Source organism: Gossypium hirsutum, chromosome A12 (genome assembly GCF_007990345.1).
Source record: "Gossypium hirsutum isolate 1008001.06 chromosome A12, Gossypium_hirsutum_v2.1, whole genome shotgun sequence".
NCBI classification, from domain to species: Eukaryota; Viridiplantae; Streptophyta; class Magnoliopsida; order Malvales; family Malvaceae; genus Gossypium; species Gossypium hirsutum.
Window position 1 is genome coordinate 78,657,094 of NC_053435.1, and position 18,426 is coordinate 78,675,519.

Sequence of the window (18,426 nt, forward strand, 5' to 3'; positions counted from 1 at the left end):
ATGCCACAAAAGAAAATGCATAAGAGAGTACTTAAATACAGCTCAAAAAAAGGAATGACACTATGGAAATAGTTACAGTATGTTAGCATGTTTGGTTGAAGGTAATGGTTATGTCATTACATGCCTATTACAAGCCTATTATACAGGCCCACATAAACCGACGTTTGGTTTAATAGGATATCTTATTACGGGTCTATTCCATTCCAGGCTTAAGCAGAGATTTTTGAGGATTTCTATTCATTACTTAAATAATCCTCTTTTACCCTCACCAAAATTTCACCTCAAAAACACTCTCAATCGGCAACCATTTCCCGTAGTCTTCGACTCCGGCATTCCTCCCCTTCATCCAAGGTCAGGTAAACATTTTTGCTTCTACTTCCTTCACATCATCTTCCTTCATCATCTTAACTTGAACTTTGTCTTTTGCCTTTTCATTTTTGTTTTATGGTTAAACGGGTGTGTTTCTTACTGATTCTTCGAAAGAAACAATGGCAGAGCCTTGAAGAAGCAGAGTATCTCGACGTTCTCACTAAAAATGGTAAAAAATCGGCGTTTCCAAGCCCAGGCGCGTCCCTTCATTCTTGTCCATTTCTGGATTATCTGTTTTTGATCTTTCAACATAAATGATTACTTTACAACCGGCTCTTTTCTTTATTTTCTATACTGTTTGTTGCTTACTCTTAGCAGAAATCATGTTTTGCAGCTTCTGTAAATTGGGTTTGTTAGAACCTTTGAGATTAGTTAAGCTGGTTCCTTGTTATTTTCATTTTTGTTGATTTGCTGATTTTGGTAGTAATAGCTTAATTTGAAGCTGAAGGTTTTGGTCTCTTTGAAACCCTTTGTTGCAGATCTCACAAACAAATCTATTTCTAGCCATTAGTGTTTTAGGTGACAAAGCTATCACTTCTGCATCTGGGTCTGATTCAAAACAAAAGTCTTAGTTAAGAAAACAAATAAAAAAATAAAAGTAATAAAAGTAACGGTGTTTTAAGATAAGGGTTGTGAAGTTTGAACCCAAACAAACATAGATTGCCTGGTTGGTTCCTCTTTCTCTTAACTGGTTGAGCTTGAGCTGGTGGGTTACTAAAGTACTGTTGAGAATAGTCGGTTCCACCAGCAGCTGAAGAAACACTGGCTTCACCAGATGCACAAGTCAATTTAGACATATTCTCTTCCAAAGCTTCTTATTGTTGTTGGTGGACTATATAACCTTTCATATCATCTTCTCTTAAATAACCATGGATCTTGGTTACAGAAAATCCATAGATAAAAAACAAAAACCTTAGGTGATAAAAGAGAAAAAGAAAATATAGATACTAGTTATGGACTCAAGTAGCATGAATAAAATTAAAAATATATTTTGCATAAACTTTTATATTAGATTTCACATTGATTTTGTTATGCATCTTAGTAATAATTCACTCATATAGTACTAAAAGTACTCTTTTGTTTAATTTCCAGTTTCTTTTATATTTAGACATTTTACCCCTGGGTTTAATTCTAAGCCTCCATAACTTGTTTCATTATCCCTAGGCCAAAAAGAAAGAAAAGCTATTTCTTTTATCTACCTAGCCAAAAAAATCTGTGGGAACAAAACGAAAATGTGGAAGCATGCTTAATTTGTTTATATACAGAAAAACAAAATAACAAGCTTTGATTTGATAGCCATTTGCTGCATGATTACTGATAAGTAGATCTATAGAGCACTTTTTTTAGAAAGATTTTTTATTATGCAATCTTATTAGTTTAATTTCAAATTTGTGTTATTGGAAAAAAAGATTAAACAAATGAAATTGAGTTTATTCTGTATTGACAAAGTCAGCTGTCGGTTTATTCATTTTCTCTAACCTAAATTTTGCAGTCTTAAGCAGCTCATTTCTATGCGTATTAAATCGGTAACAAAACCGGCATTTCCAAGCCCAGGCACGTCCTTTCATTCTTGTCCATTTCTGGATTATCTGTTTTTGATCTTTCAACATAAAGGATTACTTTACAACCGGATCTTTTCTTTATTTTCTATACTGTCTGTTGCTTGCTCTTAGCAGAAATCATGTTTTTGCAGTTATCAAATTGGAAAATAGTAGGACAACTTAATTTAAGCTATACTTGTTATTTGCAGCTTCTGTAAATTGAGTTTGTTAGAACCTTTGAGATTAGTTAAGCTGGTTCCTTGAAAATGGTAGTAATAGCTTAATTTGTTGATTTGATATAGGGTAAACGATGCCTAAAACCAGTGATGCAAAGTCAGTCTGAATTCTAAGTAGATTATTATTATGAGTTATAAAAAAAAATAAAGACAAAGGAAGGGATTGCCAAATGCCAGAGTGTAGCCTTTCCAGCACAAGTATAATACCATGTTTTAATAAAAACAAAAGTTCAAAGTCTTCCAGTTTTTATTAGATCTAAACAGTCATCATCTTATGAGATCTATGTTCATACAGTATTGACAAAGTCAGCTGTCGGTTTATTCACTTTCTCTAACATAAATTTTGCAGTCTTAAGCAGCTCATTTCTATGCGTATTAATAAGGTAAAAATATTATGAAAATCTCCGGTTGGATTTAGTAAATGCTAAAACAGGTTTTACTGCAAAAGTAATCTGGCGAGAGTCTCTTTTCCAGACTACTTTTTTTTCCCCAAGATTATATATTTATTCAATTCTTCACCAGCAAAGCTAGTGAGGCATACATTTGATGAGGCATACACTTGATATAAAATATTTCATTTTGAGTATTATTGGGTGTTAGAGGTTGCTTATGATCTCTGTACTGGCATTTCTCTATAATGGTAGTTTCTTGATATGTAACTCATTGTGATCTTTTTGCAGGGGAGATGTCCATCGAGAAATTCATATGTGCTCTTCTTCTTAGCTTCATGAATGCACAAATCAATTAAAACTCAAGAGCCATTTGTTTGCTTGAAATAACCATCTTCATTGGTGGATAAAATTCCATTGTAGAGCTATAATCTTTCCTTGCATTTGTTGTTTCCTCTGCAAGGTGTAGGCTTATTGATGTTCTGGGCATTGTTTAGGTAAGTTTTCATGCAGTGGCGTGACATGGGTATGCATGCCCCCATTTAAGTGCATTTGTCATGTATCTTTTCTGTTCTCTTGCAAAATGTTGTTTGTGTTATATTTTTTGGCATTTTTAGCTGTAGGTTTTGACCTGCAGTTTGATGATGCATCTTAGTTATTTAAATTCATTTATTTATTTTAGATGTTTGCCACTTTGTTAAATAATTATTTTCAAATTTTTAATAGGCTCGATTCCTTTTTGCTATCATGATCAGGTGATGATATTAGTCCAGACCTACTGAAGTTGGATATCTACTCATCCAATCACGACTAAATTTAACAGGCTATAGGTAACGCTGAGAGGCTAATTTGTTATGGAGATGTATTTCCAATTATTTCCCAATCCAAGAGATATATCTAGGCAGTGTTGAATTTTTTCCCCAATCTTACTCACTTTATAATGTAATGTAATGTAATGTAGGAAAAGCACGTGAATGACAAGAAAATTTCAATAAAGAAAAATCTTACTCACTCTATAAAAAAAAACATCATAAATAGTAGTGGTTCATATAACGTGGAAAATTCCTCGTAAAACTTGACAAAAAGGCAATGGCACCATCATTTTTTTTTTTTGGACGGAAAAAGAAAATGGATGTATTTTAACTTTTATAATAATAACTTAATACCTCTTTTTCTATTACTTATAATAGTTTTATTTTTATATACAATAAAAAAACAATAATTATATTTTTTATAAATATAATGTTATTATAAAATTAAGACAAAAATAATATAATCTCGATAGATATAAAAATTAGTCAACAATCAACTTTTAAAGATCAAATTAAAGGTAAATTAAAGATTGAATTTTTAAAAGGTAAATTAAAATGTTTCATATAATATATGTATATTTTTAATATTTTTTATAATGTAGAATAATTAAATTATTTATTTTAATAATGATATTTTAACACATTAAATATGTAGTGCAGTTTAAAAATAATAAAGTAAATTATATATTATTTTTATAGTATTATATATTATGATTTTTTAATTCATATAATAATAATTTTATTAATAATTTTATTAAATTATATATTATTTTATTAAATTATATTTAATAATAATTATGATAAAATATAGTTAAATTATTTATTATTTTTATTAAATTATTTTTAATAATAATCTTATTAAAATTTAATAACAATAATAATAATACTTATAAAAAAAATTCTGTTAAAAGTATTCTGATCATTTGTTTTTTTTCTTATTCTTTTACAACATCATTCTATTCAACCAAACACAAGAATACTATTACAGTTCTATTCCATTCCATTCAATCAAACAATTGAATTACTGATTACAGTTCTATTACATTACAACTCTATTCAATTATAATTTTATTCAATTACAGTCTTATTCTATTACAGTGATCCAAATTTACCCTTAAAATTTTTGAAAAAAAAAACTTTCAATGAAATTGTAAGATATTAAAACTCTGTTTTGCGTATTAATGATTAAAAAAAAAGAGGAAAAAGAGCATATAGGTTGTACAACTAATGGCCATGCAGAGACCACCCCACCCACCCCCAAACCACCACCCCCCCCCCCCCAAAAAAAAATAGCAACAACAACAGGAAGTCAAATCCAATTCACTCATAAATGGAATTTTTGGCTCCGAAAAAAAGGGGGAAAAAACTGAAAACTGAACTAAGCAAACTCTGCTTTTCAATACTACCAAAATGCTAATGAATATAATCAACAGTATTCTGAAAACTATTTCAATACTACCAAAATAATGTGTCAGGCAAGTCAATATTTAGCAGGACGGATGTAAAAGGACCGAAAGAACTGAAGTCCTGCAGCATCAATCAGGAGGAAACCATTCTTGTGTACATCAAAGGGTGCATCAGTTTCTCCAGTGTGTCACCAGAAAAGGAAAACATAAGCAGACTCGGGATTCCATACTTGGAGATTTTTTGCCTTTTTATAACTTACCTTACATTCTGCCTTGTCTTAATCATCCGCTTTAGGATTGCAAGCCAAAAGTTGCACTCATCCCACTCACTAGTAGTAAGAAGAACCTATTCCAAGGAAGAGGTAAAAATATATATATATTTTGAAGCACTTTTAATTGCCAACAATCATGAGGAAATCAGCATAATATTCTTTTCCCAACCATACCTGGATTTGTACAGCTGTATCAAAATCATCATTGTCCAAAGCCTGGCAGAGTTGAATAAGCTTATCGGAAGCATTTTTTGAAATGTCTCCACTGTTGAGTTTGGCAAACAAGGCGCCGATTTTTCTTGAATTGTCTTCCATTTCACGCTTCTTAGCTGGGTTTGCTCGTAAGCCTCCCAGTGCTTGAGATGTTTCATTGAAAAGTCTGGTTAAGGTTGTGATTACAGGTTTCTGGTGTGCTGAAAAGCAAACAAGGTAGTCATTACCAACAGCACTTTGTATCAGCACAAATATTTGTGAATATATCTTCATCAAAAAGTTGCTGCCAACCATGAATTGGTATTTATTATATTTCTTAGTTATTCTTCCTCTGAAGGTTAATTATGTAAAGTCATCATTACTCAATTGTTTGGATAGTAAAATCCTCAGTCTTCAATAACCTATATAATGTGGTGGATGGATCACATGACTAGCAGAGTATTTGATAAACCAATAAAAATGTATGAAGTATGATATTAACATTAGCAACTAAAAAACTAGCAAATACCAGGGACATTTGACGTATCAACAGTCTGCATGGTTGGTGGAGCAGCAGCAGGTGCTGCAGCTGGTTGTAGTAATGCTGGCTGTGTAGAACTGGATGGTTGCATTGGGCTCATCCCAGGTCTTTGAACAACAGATGTATTAGTTACTGGCATAAATCCTGTAGATGCTGGGGGGGAAGCAACAACTTGGGGCATTTTGGGGCCAGGAACTGATTCCATTTGTGATGGGACAGATGCAAGTGAACCAGAAGCAAGGGGTGCAGGATAAGTAGGGTTGGCACTACCCTGGAAGGCAAGCAAAAATAATTCATTATACCAGTCTCAGAAAAATAACTGGTATTAAACATGAAACTAAATGTAGTTATACAGACAGGATATAACTGAGAAGCCAAGGTACTTGGCTGCTGGTATTGATCTGCATTTCGTAGAACAGGAGGATTAGAAGGAATAAACGGTCTAACAGCAGGCTGAGTGGTGCCAGTTGAAGGAGCGAAATTTGCCTGGAAGGACAGCATAAACTATTTAGTCAAGCATGAAGCAGATATATAAATGTAAAGAACTATTTAGTCAAGCATGAAGCAGATAATAAATGCAAAGAACATCATGCACATATGAAATTAGAAAGTCAAAACAGAGTGCTCATTTGGACAGCAGAGAGCTTCGTCTACCAAATGTCTTATCTTTTTTCTAAATTTGTTTGTGCTGCTGCTTGGGTCGTTGATCAAACCAATGTATGGATAAAATTAAATCCAAGCAAACAGATGAAGCTGGCTTAGTTCGGATTTCATTTTGTCTAGTTTTCTCCTCTCCTAGTGGGTCTCAGAGAAAACTAGTCAAAACCAATTTCAGAAAGCAGCAACTAAAGGCTCTTTGTAAGTTGAAAACAGTCAGGATAATGAATTCCAATTGAAAACTAAAACCCCCAATATTCCATGACATACCAATCCCATGGTGTCCTAGTTAAATGCAACCTTTGACTCCAAAAATCTCTAAACAAAATTCCCTTTTTCCTCAGGAAACATACAATTGGATGGTATGACACAGAGAACAACCCAAAATATCCATTTGAACCAAAATATCTACAGGTGTTGAGATCACACATATATCAGGATAAAAATAAAATCAGAAGAAAAGTATCATCAGAACTTAGAAATTGCTTAAAGTCTACCATCAAATAGAATGCCATGCACCAAAAAGAAACTCAATACAACATACCTGGGATGCATGAGGAGGAGCAGGGGTTGGAACAAAGATATTGGCAGGAGCTTGATACGAGGCAGGAGGAGCATATCCTCCATATGATGGAAAAGAACACTGATAACTTTCGTCATAAGTAGTAGGAACATTTGGCTGAATTTGCGATGTGGCTGACTCCTAAGCAATGAGAGAAAGTAAACAAAAATAGGAAAATCATTCACAGCACCAAAATAGATTATCTAGAAGCAAAACAGATATCAAAGACGCATTATATAAAAGAAAAGGACAAGAAAAAGCACCGGATATAAATGTTGCGAAGGGTCAAAGACTGGTCCACTTGTTGGATGAGAATTACCAAAACTAGCAGATTTAGTTTCTTTCTCTGCAATAGTAAAAGTACATATAAATATAAATACATATTACTTACCAGCATGACCTTTTTCATATGAACTATTTGCATAAATATAAATTAGCAGTGGTAGATAAAAAATGCAAATGTACCAGCACTATAGCAGTAACATACCAGGTTCCATAGAGAGTGCTATACAATCTTTTAAGATCTCGAGTTCGGGTGACAGCTCATAAGACCCCAAGAGTTTCAGGTACTCCATTGCTACCATTAGAAGCCCCTGACTAGCCAAAATTTCAGCATATTTCTCAACAAGCTTGCATAGAGATGCACTAAATTGTTTATGTCCAGTTGCCAAAGCCAAGACAATGGTCTTTTCCATCATATCCTAGAAAACAAAAATTTACTGTCAAATTACTAGACAAACTTAATTTTGAAATGCATTGGTTCTTCAAATTGCTAACTAACCTGGAGAAGATCAATGTAAGATTTCCCATCATGTTCAGTCGTCAGGCACCTTGACCAAATCTCTACTGTTTTATCAATGCTTCCAGCGCATATATAACAAAGAGTTGCTGCCAGAGTATTACCAGAGGCAATTAGTTTTGAAGCAAGCGAATCACAAAGTACTGTCCACTCCTCTCTCTGGGCAAACTGCTCATCAAATATGATAAATAAGTCCATAATAATAGCAAAAACAACTTAAATATTTTGTTGCTACACCACTACACATCCACTAACAAATAGAAACTTACTGTACAGAAGAGAGCTAATGTTTCTTTCCAGAATTTCAAAGGTCTGGTCTTGTAGAAATCAGAGTATTATATATTAAATAGAACATAAATCAGAGTTTTTATATACAACCTATGACACTACTTTAGGAAACTCTAAGTTAGGAAAGATACTAAATAGGAGATATGATCCCTTAAAATAAGGGATTTTAATAAAAAGAATATCTACAAAATATTCCTAAAATATTTACAGAATATTCCTACACTCCCCCTCAAGCTGGAGAATATACATTGTATAATCCCAGCTTGAATAGGAATTTATTGAACACAGGTTTTGGCAAAGCCTTGGTAAGAATGTCTGCAATCTGTCCTTCTGAAGGAATGTAAGAAAGAGTGGCTGTCTTTTTGTTGACTTGATCAGCAATAAAATGCCTATCAATTTCAACATGCTTTGTTCGGTCATGTTGAACTGGGTTCTTGGCAATCTGAATGGCAGATTGATTATCACACAAAACTTCAAAGTGATCCTCCTGATTTGTGCCAAGTTCTTTTAGTAATTTAAGTAGCCAAATTCCTTCGCATATCCCCAAAGCTAGTGCTCTAAATTCAGCTTCAGCACTACTTCTTGAAACAACAGATTGTTTCTTACTTCTCCAAGTTGTAAGGTTACCCCAAACAAAAGTGCAGTACCCACTAGTGGATCTTCTTTCAGTGAGATCTCCAGCCCAACTAGAGTCTGTAAAAATCTTAACAGTTCTGTCTTGTGTCTTCTTAAACATTAAGCCGTGTCCTGGAGTTTTCTTCAAGTACTTGAGAATTCTATTTGCTGCTGCCATATGCTCTTCAGTAGGATTAGTCATGTGTTGACTTATCACATTTACGGGAAAAGCTATATCTGGCCTTGTCAAGGATAAGTAGATTAGTTTCCCAACTAACCTTTGAAATTTCTCTCTGTCTACTAAGGACTCATCTTCTTTATTGAATCTCAAGTTTGCCTCCATTGGTGTATCAGCCGGCTTACAGCCAAGAAAACCAGTTTCTTTGAGTAAATCAAGTACATACTTTCTCTGGTTGATCACAAGTCCTTCTTTTGATCTTGCCACCTCCATTCCTAGGAAATACCTTAGCTTTCCCAAGTCCTTGATTTCGAATTCCCTGTTTAACAACTTCTTCAAATTGCTAATCTCTTCCTCATCATCTCCAGTAAGAATGATGTCATCCACATACACAATTAGGATAGCTTTCTTATTTGTAGAAGTTACCTTGATGAAAAGCGTATGATCGGCAAGGGACTGCTTGTAGCCATTTTGAAGAATGACTTTAGTGAACCTCTCGAACCAAGCTCTGGGTGATTGTTTTAACCCGTATAGAGACTTGTTGAGCTTGCAAACCTTGTTGCTACCTTCAATAGACTTTAAGCCAGGTGGCAATTGCATATAGACTTCTTCCTCAAGCTTGCCATTAAGAAATGCGTTTTTTACATCAAGTTGGTGTAATTTTCAATCGCAATTTACAGCCAAACTTAGGAGTACTCGAATAGTGTTAAGCTTTGCCACAGGTGCAAAAGTTTCTGTGAAGTCTATCCCATATGTTTGCGTGAAACCTCTGGCCACTAGTCTAGCTTTGTATCGTTGGATACTGCCATTGGAGTTATACTTTACAGCAAAGATCCATTTACAGCCGACAGCCTTTTTTCCTTGAGGAAGGTCTGTAATGGTCCAAGTAGCATTTTTCTCTAGTGCACAAATTTCCTCTTCAACAGCCCTTCTCCATTTTGGATCCTTTAGAGCTTCAGCTATGCTTGTGGGAACCTGTTCTTTATCCAAAGTTGCTGTAAATGCTTGAAAAGACGGCATCAATGAATTATAACCAGTAAATTTTTCAATAGGATGCTTGGTGCACTATCTAACCCCTTTTCAAATAGCAATAGGAAAGTCATCTAGAGTAGTGGACTTACTGATTTCTTCTTCCATTTCGGCAGCTGGACCCAAATCCAATTCTCGGCAAGAATCAGATTGCAAAACAGTCTCAGAGATATGTCTTCTTTTTCTTGTGTAGACACGAAGCTGTTTGGGTGATGGTGTTTTTTGAAGACTGTCAATTGGAGTAGGTGTATTTTCAGGAAGAGTGTTTAAAGTGGGTGTAGGTGAATTAGTCATAGGTACTACAGGAGAATCAATGGGAGCATTCACAGGTGACAGATCTGCAGGTAATGGCGAACAAGATGGCAATTCTGAAGGTTGAGAATGAAGATTAGAAGGAGATACCTGTTGTGGCTGAAAATCACTCCATGTTTCCCCCTGAATTTCAGCCTGAGTGAAATAGGAATCCTGCTCATAAAATGTTATATCCATAGTGGTGAAAAATCGTTTAGAAGGAGGATGATAGCATTTATAACCCTTCTTAAGTGAAGAATACCTAACCAATACACATTTTAAAGACTTAGGATCTAACTTGGACTTATTAGGAGCAATATTTTGGATAAAAACAGTGCAGCCAAAAATTTTAAGTGGCAGAATGGAGGAGATAGGCTTAAAATGAGGAAAGTGTTGCAAAAATATAGATTGAGGCGTTTGAAATTTTAAAACCTTACTAGGCATCCGGTTGATTAAATATGTGGCAGTTAATAAGGCTTCCCCCACAAATATTTAGGAACATTAGTGGTAAATAGAAGAGAACGAGTAACTTCAAGAAGGTGCCTATTTTTTCTTTCGGCAACGCCGTTTTGCTGTGGGGTTCCAACACAAGAACTAATCTGAACTATGCCCTTTTCCTTAAAAAATCACCTAAAGACCTAGCAAAAAATTCACTGCCATTATCAGATTTAAAGAGCTGGATTTTAGACCCAAATTGAGTGAGAACCATGTTATAAAATTGTACAAAAACACTAGCAGTTTCAGATTTATCTTTCAGCAAATAAGTCCAAGTTATCCTACTGTGATCATCAATAAAAGTGATAAACCACTCACAATTATCAGCATTCTTCACCCGAGAAGGGCCCCAAATATCACTATGGATCAAAGCAAAAGGGTAAGAAGGCTTGTATGTAGAAGGAAAATAAGATGATTTAGTATGTTTGGCAAGAGAGCAAACTTTGCAAGAAAAAGAATTAGGCCTTTTATTAATGAATAGAGCAGGAAACAATTTTGCAAGGTATTGGAAACTAGGATGGCCTAAACGAAAGTGCCATAACATAACAGTATCAACTTTTCCTAAAGCGGTAAATGACTTGGAGATCTCGATTTTAGGAGAGGTAGGGAGGATGTAGAGACCATTATGCAAGCTGGCCTTACCAATCATCTTCTTCGAGTTCAGTGCCTGCAAAGTACAATCACGATCATTAAAAATTACAGAGCAGTGCAAGTCTGTGGACAATTTACTAACAGAGATGAGATTGCACGCCAGATTTGGTACAAAGAGAACATTTTTAAGTGCAATCTGTTCATTGAGAATAACAGTGCCATGTCCCTCTATTTTGCACAAGGTACCATCAGCCGTTTTGACAGCTTTACCAAAGGTATTGAAAAAATTGTGAAACAATGCCTTGTTACCAGTCATATGATCCGTAGCACCAGAATCGAGGATCCAATTAGGATTCAACTGGGAGGAGAAAAATGCAGTAGAAGAAAGGTTACCTTCTGGATCTTTTATGACCAGATTACCTTCACAAGACCCTTGACTAGACGAATCTGATGGAGCATCGGAACCAGAAAAATTTTCTGGATTTGAAGTAATCTCCGAAGTAGGAGAAGGAGTTTCGGACATGATCTAGGTTGAAAAAGAAATCGTAACCTAAGCTGATACCATGTAGAAATCAGAGTATTATATATTAAATAGAACATAAATCAGAGTTTTTATATACAACCTATGACACTACTTTAGGAAACTCTAAGTTAGGAAAGATACTAAATAGGAGATATGATCCCTTAAAATAAGGGATTTTAATAAAAAGAATATCTACAAAATATTCCTAAAATATTTACAGAATATTCCTACAGGTCTTGACAAGGCTCATGAGGTCATTGTTCACCATTGCAGAGATAACCTAAAGACAAACAGAATATTCAATACACTAAGAAGAACATGGAGTTAATAGAATATAATCAGCAGAAATAGTTCATATCTTAGTTCCCTTTTTATCAAGATATGTGATAAAATCCTTCAGTAAGCAAGTATATAAACTTAATTCACCTTCAGGTATGGTGAATGGCTAATCTTTAGATACTGGTCACATGTGCTCTCCCATAATGAAGCACCACCAACATGAACAATAACTAAAGCATCAGACATTTTATTTGCTGCAATGCACTGAGCAACAGCCCCTTTATAGTCACCCACCACCAAAGCGCGTTGAACAGCATCATTAAATGATTGATCTACACTTTCCTCCAGTCCATCTGATTCTTGAGGTATTAACTCTTCCCTAGGAACTCCACTCTCAATGGCAAAATTATCACCAGATGGAGAAACAGGCGTATCAGTTTTGGGACTTGGAAGATTATTGAAGAAATCTTCTCCATTATCAGCTGCAAAGAGAGTAGCTTCTTTCTCAACTTCATGGCCTACTTTTTCTGCAACTTTATCCTCAAGTGTAATATCATTCAGACTCCGCGAGAGGTCATCTTGTACAGTATCTTTTTCTTCTGCAGGTAGACTAAAGCCAAGATGCATAAGCAACTTTGTCCTAGCTGTTCCATCATCTTCAAACATCACCTTCAAGAAGCCCCATGTTTCACGATCATCCTGAGATCTGCAGATGATTTTTTCAAAAGAACCATCAAAAGTATTCATTGGAGGAAGTAGAACAAATTATTTGAAGGAAATGAAAGAAAGTAACTACAATTTCTTAATTCAAACAACATACTCAGACTCTTGAGATTTCTTTTCGCATAAAACCCTTAGTGAAGACCTCTCCCCATTCTGTATCGCAGATTCAAATTCAGATGAACGGCTGACCAGGCTTTCTTCGGTAACTAAGTAATGCACGAAAACCTAAAAATAATACATAGGACCAGAAGATCCCAATAAGAAGAATGTCGGTGGCATTTAAATAAAAGAGAAGAAAAAATAAATAACCTTGCTGATATATTACCTCTGATGATGCAGAAGTACCTACACCAGATGCCCGAGGGCAAAAAGAGACCATTTTTCCTCCAAAACCAAAAGAAGCCCCAACAGGACGTTTATACCATTTTGGAGCTCTCAAAGACACTAAACAAAAGGACATCAAAACTAATTAGAAAAAGTAGTACCAATGAGAACAAATATTGTCCCAGAATCTTGGTTTAACAGAGATAAATGGTATAGACTGTTTAAGCAGAGTTGGTCCATGCCTGTCTATCTTCCCCAACTTATATTGGCAGTCATAAACCATATCTCCTTGAATGCCAAAGCTTAGTACTACTAACTTCAAATTATGACAAAGGAGGGGGGAAAGATAGCCTAAGCTCAATCCAAGCCTATCCAACCCAATCTACAATAATACATGGAGAACATCTACTTCTACCAGAAGCAAATTGAAGGCAACCAAACCAACCGCTGTGTTCGAATATATAATTATGTTTCAGGAGTTACCTGCACCAAAATCACCCTCCCCAACACCATATATGCAGCAACCCTGCAGAATAAAGGTAAAAAATTACCCAAAAGAAGTGCTAAACCTAAGGTTCAAGGAGGAAAGCTGAGGAAATCTGACAAGTATCATTTTCTTAGACAAACAAGCAATAATAATAGGCTTCAAACATTTGCCAGACTAAACTACAAAATAAACACTTCTCTCAAAAAGATACATAAAATCCCATCCATAAACAAATAAATGATAATCATAGGCAGAAAGCAATTGATCGGTCATATAAATGTTAAATTTCTCAGAAATTTCTTAACATTAACAGTGATAAGAAAGATAAACAGAGCAAGGTTGCACCTCAATTTTGTACATTCCAATCTTGCCATCAAAGGAAGATGCTGATATCACTCCAGGTATCTTTGGATACCAGTGAACATCAAAGTTCCAGTTCATACCAGCAGGCAGTTCACAGACAATCTATGTCCAAAAAAAATTAAAAGAAAAACTCATATTCTAGAAATAACTTTTTTTGATAAGGAATAGCCAAAAAAAAATAAAAATAATAAATAATAAAATAATAAAAAAACCTGAACCAAGTCAATAATTAACTCATTCCCCCACCTCTCCAGTAACTGTATCCCAACAAATAGTCCTATTATCTTTGGCACATGTGAGCAAATAAGAGCTATCAGAGGGACACCATGCCATTGCAATTACACCTGCAACAATACATGCAGTCAAATATAAGAGCTTAAATAAAACAACTGTGATTTAACATACGAAAAAAACCTACCTAGAAAAATAATGCATAAACCTATATATGAATAGGGGAGGGATAACTATCAGAAAAATTAAACAACAGAAGACCTATACCAAGAAAGAGACCCAAAAGTAAAGAGGTAATTATTTGCAAGCCTAAGCAACACATCAAGCATGGTTACCTTTTGTGTGCCCTACAAACTCCTTCACTGGTGACATTATGTTCCGCATGTCCCAAAGCTGCTCACAGAATTACCAGAAGTCAACAAATTCTGAACATATAGTAACCTAAATAGAAGCCCTATTAACAAGATCATTACCCTAAGTGCAGGGGAACCATCTTCATCAGATGCAACAATAAGTTGAGTGGCAACATCAGGATGCCACTGCAAAACAGAACTTCTTCTTCTAACTGAATCTGCAAAGCTGTCAATTAAAAAAAAAAAAAAAAAGAGAGATTAGATCAAATGAAGTGTCAAGGTCATAATGCAGATAACATGCTGACAAAATATTCACTAGGTAGATAACATGAATTTACCTTATCACTGGTTTTTGCTTCTTCAAGTCCCAAACAACTGGATAAATAAAAGCATACATATTACCTTCCCAGATAAACTTAAATGACAAGACAAATAGACAAGTTCATTTCCTCACCAGTCGTTCCATTATATGAAGTTGATGCCAATATATGTTGAACCTTGCTATTCCAAGAGAGAAATGAAATTTCACCTTGAACAGCAGAACCGCTACCCTGCACCATGACCACAAGAACTGTGTAAAATCGGGTTTTTTTTATAGAATGTTTCCTAAATGAACCACAAAAATATATATATGGAAAAAGCAAGCTTCCCATTTTAATGATAAGGCAGATACATGGAAGGAAAATGCATTTAGTAGAACACTGGCAGCACAATAGACTTATGACATTGTTTCCAATTCAAAAAGTTATGGATGATTGGTGCATACCCTAAGAGGCGGAAAATGAGAGGGTTGTGCTGGTGTTGCCAAATCCCAGATGCAGATTTCACCATCATCTGCTCCAGACGCTAGTAAGTTTGGAGCAAAGGCATTGAACTCAAGACCACGAACCTAAAATATGGCAAAACAAAATGAAGTAAACAGACTATGCAATCTTCAAATGCTTGATGGAAGTATCAAATATGTAAAAAGATATCAAACATTTATTAGAGAAAAGGGAAACTCACAGGCCCTTTGTGCCTTCAAAGATGTCCAATCAGAGCTTGTTCACTTGTCTCGGAGCTGGGGAAAGAAAGCAAGAACAAATTACTATAACGTTATCATATATAGTAAAATATCTAAGATGATGTCAATTGTTTTCAAACCGTGAAAAAACAAAGCTAATAATGAAATCAATGTCCCAAGACATGATAAAATTGTTAAAGAAACCACAGTAGCAAAAAAATACTAGTACTTATTAACAAAAATAAAAGCAAAAAAATCTTAAAAGTGAAACGTGAAAGTTATCAAATCCAATAATCTAGAAAACAAAGACCATAAGCGAGGAGATGAAGAAGTCAAAAGGTTACTCTTCCCAAACAAAGGGTCCCAATCAAGAACCATTTTAGGAAAAAAGAAATCCCAAAAGATGAAGATATTCGTTTAATTTTTTGATAAATGCAACATGACACATTGTAACCAGCAAGATCAGGGAACAAAAAATTTCCAGCGATTTAACAATATTCTTTATTTATCTATAAATCATCCAGTCATAACCTGGCACAAAAGAACCAGCCTGACTTACGATTCAAATACTGAACAATGAACCTCCAAGTTTCATTCACTCTCGCTACTAATTCCTAACAGCAAAATAGTACCATTGACAAATCAGACCAAATGCAAACCACTCCTCTTGACTACTCAAAGACGGTGCAAAGATCAGACACGGCAAACTAACATTCATTTAACTTATTCCAGCTCAACACAAACCAGGCAATAGAAATTTACTTGGGAACTGAATTTCAAAATATTTCAGCCAGAATTAATTCCATCCAACCATTCATCAGATAATGTTATAATAAATAATCTAAAGCTTATAAATTGTGGGCACATTATCACTATATCAAATCATAAAAATTCTAGCCTTAAATTAAACAAGCTCAACAGCTTAAATACCACTTTTTATAGACCATATGAAACACTAAATTCCCTTCGGTACCCAATTGATCCACTCCAAAGAACCAGGCAATTCATTGTAAATAAGTACCAAAAAGTATAGAAAGCTGAGATAGAAAATGTATCAATGCGCAATAAATAACTCCATAGTATATAGCAACTTGCTAGAAGGCAGTCACCCTTTTACACAGACATCATATACAATTAAAAGCCGCAATATACCCATTTACCTTAAAGATTAAGAAAAATGCCTTGCAATTTACCACATTTCCAATTCAACTGAAAATTAAGGTGAATTAGATAAAGCAAACTAGATGCATATTATAGAGAGAGCTTATAAAAATCCAATTTACCCAATCAGGGTTAAGGGATTCCAAAGATCGATGTTGCCATCAACGAGGCCACCAGCAATGAGCCCGAGTGAAAATTCATCGGAAGCGGATCCGTTCTTGGCCCAAGCAAGGCGGTTAAAGCGCTCTGAGCTGCGATACTCACCTACGACGGTAAGCTCCCGATCGTCATTCTGGAAATCAAGCTTAAAGATCTCTAGATTCGCCGATGAGCTGAATGATAGATCCACTGCTCCAGCCATGGTCCCCGCTGCCATATATGGCGCGTCCGGAGCCAATGCCACTGACGCCGACCTATTCACCCCTTTTATACACGCCATTTGATTAAAGGCAAATTTTTTACGTTTCCTTATCCCAAAAATGCCTATTGGTTTATCTGTCGGTTCTAGTAGAAAAACAAACAAAGAGTGATAGTAAGTTTCGGCGGATATATGAATTGATACAGAAGAACTCCAACGACAGATCTGGTTTGGATTAAAATGGTGATAATTTGGACAATTAGGCTTGATCTAATTTTGGGAAATTATTAATGGAAGAAACAAAAAGAAAGACCTCGATCAACGGGCCAAACAGAGGAAGATTTTGTGTTCGAAACACAGTGGAGTGAGGGCTTTTTTTTTCTTCCTCTCTTATTTTTCTGCTGGCGATGGAGGAGGAGACAGGAGAGTGGTAAACCGGTAATTTTATTTTATGTTTTGTTTTTCAATGAAGAAAGACTGGGAGTTTTATCAGCACATCGAATCAAAATATGACAAGTGGATCCAAGAACCAACCAACTTAAAAAGACCCTTCATTTTGTAAACCGTTAATGTGAGGGAAACGCATCCTTATTTGATTTGGGCAATAAATCTACCACAACAAAAGTGGGCTTAATGAAATCATCCAAATGCACCCATGGATAGTGTCCAATCCAATTCGACAACGAAAATTTAAAAGTGCTTTTAATTTTACGGCTAATTTAACATTGTTTTTGGAAAATGCTTTAAAAATAATACAATGGAAAAGTATTTTTAAAAAGTTTATTTAAAATTTAAATATTTAGTATTATTATCAAAAAGTACTTTTGAGAAATAAAATATCTATTTTAGACATGTATTATAAAATAATAAATATGAATTTAAATAATATTTAAATTAATTAAATTATGATATTTGAATATGAATATAAAAAATAATTTATTATTACTTGTTGTTAATATTTTAGTATATGAAATATAAATTCTAAAATTTTTACTCAATTAATATTAATTATTTATAAAATTTAATTAGAATATATAAACTATACTTTAAATATTTAAATATAACCATTAAATATTTGTAATTATATATTAACACATTTGTATTATTTTAAAAAATAATATTGCAAAATAATGAGTTTTTTCCTTCTCTGCAACAAATAAAAAGAAGAGAAAAGGATAAGGGATGAAAAAATAATTCAGCACTCAAAAGTACTTTTGGGCGAAGAAAAATTAAAAATTTTAGCTTCTCCATTTGGTTAAAAATGATTTTGAAAAGTCAAAAGTTAATTGTTTAGCACAACTTTTCTTTCAAAAGTATTTTTCAAGCTAAAAATGTTTCTCTATAGCATTGTTAAACAC

At 34.4% G+C, this 18,426-nt stretch overlaps 1 protein-coding gene and 1 long non-coding RNA gene across 7 annotated transcripts; one reads left to right on the forward strand and one right to left on the reverse strand.

Annotated features, from left to right (window-relative positions):
* The first annotated feature begins 200 nt into the window (after positions 1–200).
* On the forward strand, positions 201–3,546 carry LOC107893921 (uncharacterized). 3 transcript variants are annotated; one of them, XR_005906153.1, is made up of 4 exons: positions 201–356; positions 496–538; positions 2,827–3,032; positions 3,291–3,546. It is a non-coding gene; the product is annotated as an uncharacterized lncRNA (long non-coding RNA). The 3 variants fall into 3 exon arrangements; XR_005906154.1 differs by having other exon boundaries at positions 210–356; positions 484–538; XR_005906155.1 differs by having other exon boundaries at positions 218–351.
* A 1,108-nt stretch (positions 3,547–4,654) lies between these two features.
* Positions 4,655–17,520, reverse strand: LOC107893919 (protein transport protein SEC31 homolog B). 4 transcript variants are annotated; one of them, XM_041082750.1, is made up of 22 exons: positions 16,833–17,520; positions 16,710–16,758; positions 15,552–15,606; positions 15,313–15,435; positions 15,001–15,117; positions 14,885–14,921; positions 14,667–14,772; positions 14,529–14,586; positions 14,209–14,306; positions 13,945–14,064; positions 13,596–13,638; positions 13,114–13,232; positions 12,886–13,013; positions 12,213–12,771; positions 7,759–7,944; positions 7,465–7,678; positions 7,241–7,323; positions 6,960–7,118; positions 6,116–6,244; positions 5,747–6,029; positions 5,200–5,438; positions 4,655–5,099 (listed from the first exon to the last, which is right to left on the reverse strand). In XM_041082750.1, the coding sequence occupies exons 5-22, from the start codon at positions 15,104–15,106 to the stop codon at positions 5,010–5,012; spliced, it is 2,757 nt and encodes a 918-aa protein (XP_040938684.1). In that variant the 5' UTR covers positions 15,107–15,117; positions 15,313–15,435; positions 15,552–15,606; positions 16,710–16,758; positions 16,833–17,520; the 3' UTR covers positions 4,655–5,009. The 4 variants fall into 4 exon arrangements, with proteins under 4 accessions (XP_040938684.1, XP_040938685.1, XP_040938683.1 ...); XM_041082751.1 differs by lacking the exon at positions 16,710–16,758 and having other exon boundaries at positions 15,001–15,097; XM_041082749.1 differs by lacking the exon at positions 16,710–16,758.
* Between the last annotated feature and the right edge of the window lie 906 nt (positions 17,521–18,426).